Genomic DNA, 7,477 nt, shown 5'->3' on the forward strand with positions numbered 1-7,477 from the left:
ATTAACGGTAACCAGAGTTGAACGTTGTTTTCGTGAATTCAAATGGTAGGTGCCGCTTTTGGGCAATGGCAGTGCTGCCAGATGCACTAAAAATTGTTATAATCGATAGTTATTGCCAACCATCGATGTTTTCCTCCATTCCTAGGTTTTGTATTAGTCCTGCCAACTTTGAAGCTAAACTCACAATCATCTTTAATAACAAATAAGCAGATTTGTTAGTTTTATATTATTTATGTATGTTTCTTTTATTCCACAGTGCGCTGTGAAAAACTGAAGCATGTTAAAAGTGAGCCGCAACTTTTTAGCTCCATTTTGTCGATTACAGCCAGATTTAGCGGGAAAAGGTCATTTCGGCAGCACTAATGAACAGCGTAAAGAAAATAAGTGGACGAAGGATACACGGAAAATAACAAGAAGTGTTATTAATTAAATTAAGTGAAAAGTGTAGTATTTAGCTTGTGGTTTATACCAATTTATTAGTATTACAATCATCAATAACATTAAGTTAAGCAGCCATGACGGAAGAGTGGCAGACACAGAAGTTTCGTCAGAATGTAATTTCAAAGATGTAAGTATTCTGCATATGTACATACATATGTATGTATGTTTGTACATACATACATATAAAGCCTTTCTCTGATATTCTCTACTTATGTATGTGTTTTGTGTTTCCCCCAGCCACGATATGTTGCCGCAGAATGGGCAGGATCCTAACAAGAATGCCAGTATGATGGAAAATCATATATTTCGGAAATCCCGCACTAAAGATGAGTACTTGGGTTTGGTGGCCAAATTATTTATGCACTACAAGGATATGTCGCAACGCAAGTCGCAGCAGCAGCAGCAACAACAACAACAACAACAGCAGCAGCAGCAACAAACCCAAGGGGGACCACCAAATGCTGAAATGGGACAGCAGTCCATGATACCGGATCCTCTGAATGCCTTGCAAAATTTGGCTAGCCAAGGCAATCGGAATCCCCAACTTATGCCCATGTCAAGTGGAGGTGTAGGTGTGGGCGTAGGCGTGGGTGTGGGTGTAGGCGGAGGACCAGTACCAAATCAAATGACTGGACCAGTTGGTCCGGGAACTGCGTCGAATCTTCTTCAATCATTGAATCAACAGCGTCCTGGAGGGCAACAGCAGATGCCCACAATGCCCAACATAAGAGGACAAATGCCGATGGGCGGTGTGGGTGTGGGCGGCGCTGGACCCCAGCAGCAGCAACAGATGGTTCAGGTTCAACAAATGAATGTTATGGCTGGTGGAGGTGGAGGGGCAGGAGTTCCTGGCAATCAATCGCTTCAGGGTATGCCCAATCAAATGGTCGGCCCTGGACCAAATAGTGGCCCATTGCCAAGTGGCCCCGGTGGTGGTAATGTTGGAGGAGCATCTGTGGGCGGTGGACCGGGCGGAGGACCTCCCATGAATGTTAACTCCATGCAACAGATGCCCATGCAGCAAATGCAACAGAATCAAATGGCAGTAAGTAAAGCGAAACTCTTGAAGATCATTCTTAACACTTAGAACTTTTACGTCCAACAGATGGGCATGAATCCAATGATGCGTCTGCAACAAGGTGGTAATGGCATGGGTCAGAATATGCCAGGTATGCCTCCCAATATGCAACAAACAGTGGGTCAACAGCAGCAACAAATCGGAGGTGGTGGTGGCATGGTAAATGTACCGAATATGCCGCCAAATCTGCAGCAACAGCAAAAGCCAAATCCCATGGCTATGGGTCAAGTGGTCGGACCTGGTGGGCAAATGTTTCCAGTTGGTGTCGGCAATAGAGGACCGCAACAACAACAGCAACCGGGACAGCAGCAGCAGCAACAACAACAGCCGGGACCACAGCAACAACAGCCGCCATTCATGCGTTCTAGTCCCTCGCCCGCTGATGCACAACAGCAGCAGCAACAACTCCAACAACAGCAACTCCAACAAATGCAACAGCAGCAGCAGCAACAACAACAGCAACAGCAGCAACAACAACCGCTTACCCCACAAATTCCCACACCCCAGATGATTCCAAGCCCCGCCTTGGTGCCACAATCGAGTCCTGTCCAGATGCAAATGCTGCAACAGCAGAATTCCCAGAATCGAAACATACGTCAACAATCGCCAAGTGCTTCGATCAACACCCCCGGACAGATAGTAACTGGAAATAGTCCTTTCAATCCGCAAGAGGAGGCCCTATACAGGGAGAAGTATAAGCAATTAACAAAATACATTGAACCGCTAAAGCGAATGTTGGCCAAGATTAGCAACGATGGAACAAGTAAGTAATACAACAATCGTAGAAAGATTCAAGAAAAAAAAAGTCTCAGTTCTTTCATGATTTAATTCGAAGCTCAAACGCAAATTTGTCAAGTTTTTAAGACGAAATTAGTAAATTGTGCTATAATTTTCATTCAAGATGTGGAAAAAATGGCCAAAATGAGTAAGTTGCTCGAAATTCTATGCAATCCCAGTCAGAGAGTGCCTTTAGACACTTTGCTAAAGTGTGAAAAGGCTTTAGAAAAAAATGGATTTGGTCTCATATTCGGGTCAACAGTTTGGGGTAAGTTTCGATTTATAAAATCTAAGCAACTTGACAGTTTATTTTATTTATTTATTTTGTGTCTTTTTGTAGAAATCGTCAAATCCTTTGTTGGAGGTGATAACTACCACTCTGCAAAGTCCTTTGTCCAATCATACATTGCACAGAACATTTCGTCCTAGTATGGAATTACTTTTTGGCACTGATATTTCTTCTCCAAAGAAGCCACGTGTAGAAGAAAAGAAGGACAACTTTGAATATTTTCATCAGGAAGTGCCCCATGTTCTGCAAGGAGAAATTGCTCGCCTCGACACAAAGTTTAAAGTAAAATTGGATACAACAGCTCAGAACACAAATAAATCGATTAGTTTAATTTGCTGTCTGGATGATAAACGATTGCCAAGTGTGCCGCCCGTTAGCGTCAGTATTCCAGAAGAATATCCATGGCAGGCACCAGATTGTTCTGTTTACAGCCAGGAATATTCGGCCACGCCATTTCTCCAGTTGGTCCAACAGTCCCTAATGGCACGCATCTCAATGTTGCCCACAAACTATTCATTGTCTCACTTGCTAGACACTTGGGAAATGGCCGTAAGACAAGCATGTTCCCCACATGCAAGTAAGCTGAATCTGGCAAACATCAATGAATTAACCACCGAGTTGGGTGTGTAAAGGCGTGTCTCCTTATTGGCAAACTTTTTTTGTAATCATATCTTTTTATTTTGAAAGTGTAATCATTATAAGATTTAAAACAATAATTTTATAAAACTTCTATAGATTAAAAACATATTTTTTCAAATCATCCGTAAATTTTATTTAGCGGCGTTTCTTTTGTCCGTGGTTCAGCTGTTAACAACTTCATTGCCATCATTCCCCATTATCGGTCTAAGTCTGAAACCGACTGGGCAACAAGATAACGATGCGTTAGCTTAACTTATTACACAGTGTGACCAAAATTCTAAAAATGCGCTTCAGTTGTTCAAATAAAACAATTCAAAATTAAAAAATTAAAGCTGTAATTTTTGGCGCAAATCCTTGTTTTGGCTGGCTTATGTCAGGTCTGCTTAAGATTTTCTGGTTCGAGCCATTAAAGTTTTGTTACTGCAGCTGAGCTTCCTGGGCATATATCCTACTAAATTATAATTTATATACCATTTCTAACTCGGTCGTTGTCTGATGTCAGGAGTGTGCAACGCATAGAAGGAAGTGCCTCCGACCATATAAGGTATGTATCAAAGGATATATTAACGCAAACTCCTCCTAGACCGTTACTGCACAGATTGTAAATCTTGGATTCAGCCGGATCAAACCACTATATCATATAGCTCCCATGCAAGTGGCAAAGTCACGGTCAGGGTCATTTCTCAATAACTTCGTTATTTTTTAAACTATTTAATACTGGTGAGTTAATTACTATAAACAACTGAGCCTGTTCGATCATGATGGGATGACTATATCATATAGCTCCCATAGGATCGATCAGTCGAAAACCGTGACTTTTCTCAATAACTTCATTATTTTCTGAGCTATTAATATTTTCGTATAGTTTCATATACCCACAAATGACGATATCAAGGTTGATTCAGATCGGATGACTATATCGCTATATAGCTTACATAGGAACTATCAGTCGAAAATCTTTTTCATCAAAATCGGACAACTAAGTTATATAGCTGTTATACATATAAACAAACGGATTGCTACAGCCTAAAATTGTAGGCCGTTCTTTCACGAGCATTAGACTTTTAAAATAAAAATGTTTTTCACAGGCTTTAATTTGAATAATGGTTTATCATCCCGATAAATTGTACAATTTTGTACTAAATTTCTATTCCAAATTGTCTCAATTGTTATTGTTTTATTTCCAGCCCCACAAATTGAATAGACTTTTTGCTCTTATTTTTGGAAAATATTTATATATATTTTCATTAGGATTTTTTGAGATTTTTTTTGGGATGGCCCAAAATGTTTGTTGTTGTAGTTTTTTCTTTTCATTTGTTTTTGTTTTCTTTGTTTTTATCCTATTAATAAATACAATATAATTCAATACATTATGCAGAACTTGTAGTTTTAAGTTTAGGATAAGTTTATAACAATTAGAAATTAGTTAAGCAGGATAGAAAAAAAGCAAACATGAAATACTATATCACAGATTTTGGTCGATTGATTGATTATTGAATATAATGATTGATATATGACGAGAGCCTTAAAATCTAATCAAATGTAATGTTAATTAAAAGACACCAGATACTGGAAATAATGAGATTTGGGTTTGGTTTGGAACTGGTTGTGGGCACAGCTTATCGGAGACTTGCCACAAATGTATAGTTGTTGCTGCTCTGAAGCTGTTGTTGTTGCTGGAATCGTAGGAGTTCCTGGGGGGAACCAATGGGAAAGTGCAACGGTGTGGAGGCAGGGGACACTGAAGATGATGAAACTCCAGCTGGGGCTATGGCTCGTAATTGACTCGACTCAACGATGGTAGGTGCAACGGCGGTGGCTTGAATGGATGATATGGAATTGGCTACTGCCACATGGCGATTCACTCCATTGGCCTTATCCTTGTTGTGACGCTTCACATGCTTCGAAAGATGATCGCTGCGCATGAATTTCTTTTGGCATACGTTGCACTGGAAACGCTTCTCGCCGGTGTGTGTGCGTTTGTGGCGTGAAAGCTCATCTGATCGGGAGAAACGCTTGTCGCAATTTTCCCATTTGCAAATGAATGGACGCTCCCCAGTGTGGACACGTTGGTGGGCCTTTAGATGGCTGCTTTTGAAGTAGTTTTTTCCACAATCCGGAAATGTGCACTCGTAGATGCGGTTGCGGGTGGCTGCTGCTTGGGCAGCTGTGATGCGGCTGGTGGGCGACGAGCAGGAGACGCTCGTTGACGACGAGTTGGAGGCGCATGGTGAAGGTATTTGCTGGCTGGCTACAGTACTCAGCAGCATTAATTGCGATGAAGAGGATGCAGCGGCGGCTACGGAGGAGGTGGAGGAGGAGGAGCACGAGGACGAAGAAGACGAGCAGGAAGATATAGAAGTACTGCAAGAGGTGGCTGGTGAAGGCGGCGATAGTTCAGCTAGTGGGGGAGACTGCGATGGTGCTGGTGGTAGAGCCACTTCTGCTGCTCTTTGCGGTTCATTTTGAATTTAAGATTACGCCAAACATTCGCCTCTGGGTAATCATCGTCCACTGTGGCAACTGGCAATGGTGGGGGTGCTGTGGTTTCTTGTGGCGCTGTCACAGTTCCCAAGCTATTAACCCTCATGATGACACTGACGCGCTGTTGTTGGTCTCGCTCTTGCTGCTGTTGTATCAAGAGCTCTTGCTGCTGCTGTTGTTGTTGCTGCTGTTCCTCTGGTGGTGGTGTGATGGTCTGTTCCATGCGTGGCTTCTTGTTGCTAGGCGGCTCATCCTCTTCTGTGTCTGAGGGATTGGGTGTGATGAGACCCCGATTACTGGTGTCGCCATTTTTTTTGTTGTTGATGCTTCTGGGCCACCAATTTCAGTTTGGCCTTAAGTAAATCAGAGGAAGCCTAAAAGAATACATGAGAAAAGAAAGGCGGATTAGTCAGAGATTCCAATTTCAGTTCATTCACTTTTGTTTTTTGACCCACAATAACAACATTTAGGCGGCCATTCACCGTTAGCCTTAACCCTTCGTCATGCACGGTGAGTAAAATTCCATTTTTTCTCAGCTTGCTTTTGCAGCCTAAAAGCAGACTACGCTTTTCAAAAACTCTTACTAATGGGTATATGAATTTTTGCGAGTCTCTATATTATTTATCCTTCCCTAACTACATTTAAGTTTCATTATCTTACTTAACGCAAAATCAGTAAATATTTTACTGTTCCCTAATTAACTTCTGTATACGATTCAGATTGTCCGATTACTTTATCAAAACAAAATTTATTGGAATTGTGGTCGATTGATAAAAAGCAGCTAACCTACTGACAGATTCCAGATAGCGTCACTCGAATCAACAAAATTAGGGTATCTTACTAGCGGTATGACACATTTTGGTTTCTATATTGTTTTATGGGCTCGGCTCGTGTAAATTGTTATAGAAAAAGAGAGGAAAAAAACAACTAAAAATGTGACATATTTTTTTATTGCTCGACGGCCTCACACAGTTTGTTTATGCTCTCTCTCAATAAAGCTTGTGCTATTTCTTGCTCTCTTATTTTGATTCATTCTCTGCTCCTCTCTTCCACGCTCCCACTCCTCTCTCTCAGTCTGTCTCTATCTCTCTTCAGTGGGTGTCTGAGTCCAATGTCTATCACTCGCTGAACACGCAGCACTCACGTGAACGGCATGCTAGACTGCGTGATAAAAAAAAAAAAAACCTGAGTGGCCCTGAGTGCGAATGAGATGACGAACTTTTGTTTTTACAAATGCCACAAGTGGGAATGAGCAGGCAAAAATAAATTGATGTGTATTTTTGGTTAAACTTACGTTTTCAATTTTAGTATTATCCCTTAAAGGAGGCGTGGCTGGCGGTGATGGTAACATTAAAGTATGCATATCCATTTTGAAGTTAATTTCTTTTTGTTGTAATTGTTGCTGATGCACTTTGCACTTTTTCACTCTCTTTATTTTGTGCTTAAAGGAGAGAGGTTATTGTCTATTTTTTTGTTTGTTTGTTGTGTATGTGTCTTATCACTTTGCCAGATTTTTAATTCTTAGCTTTTTAATTCACTTGTTTGTTAAGTGTTTTGTTGGCCCGTTGCTTTTCGTCGGAGCTAAAGCGAACCGTTACTTTCAGAATTCAACAGACGAATGAATAACCAATCACTTGGCCAGCTACCATCAGAGCTAACTCAGTCACACACACACGCTCCGCGACTGCTTCTGTGTTTGCGTGTGTATGAGTGAGTGAGTGTGTGTGTGCGGGCGGTTGGGAGAGAGAAGAGCGCCGACGTAATCACTT

At 41.4% G+C, this 7,477-nt stretch overlaps 2 protein-coding genes across 2 annotated transcripts; one reads left to right on the plus strand and one right to left on the minus strand.

Annotated features, from left to right (window-relative positions):
- Positions 1–362: 362 nt before the first annotated feature.
- On the plus strand, positions 363–3,353 carry MED15 (mediator complex subunit 15). Its single transcript, XM_068284300.1, is given in 6 exon segments — positions 363–568; positions 679–1,486; positions 1,547–2,282; positions 2,421–2,524; positions 2,526–2,564; positions 2,637–3,353. Coding segments are annotated over 6 exon segments (2,319 nt in total). The 5' UTR covers positions 363–515; the 3' UTR covers positions 3,216–3,353.
- A 1,343-nt stretch (positions 3,354–4,696) lies between these two features.
- cbt (cabut) lies at positions 4,697–7,296 on the minus strand. Its single transcript, XM_068284293.1, is given in 5 exon segments — positions 4,697–5,679; positions 5,682–6,021; positions 6,023–6,072; positions 6,732–6,762; positions 7,003–7,296. Coding segments are annotated over 5 exon segments (1,332 nt in total). The 5' UTR covers positions 7,078–7,296; the 3' UTR covers positions 4,697–4,843.
- Positions 7,297–7,477: the final 181 nt, after the last annotated feature.

Source organism: Drosophila tropicalis, unplaced genomic scaffold (assembly GCF_018151085.1).
Source record: "Drosophila tropicalis isolate 14030-0801.00 unplaced genomic scaffold, ASM1815108v1 contig_39, whole genome shotgun sequence".
Lineage (NCBI taxonomy): Eukaryota > Metazoa > Arthropoda > Insecta > Diptera > Drosophilidae > Drosophila > Drosophila tropicalis.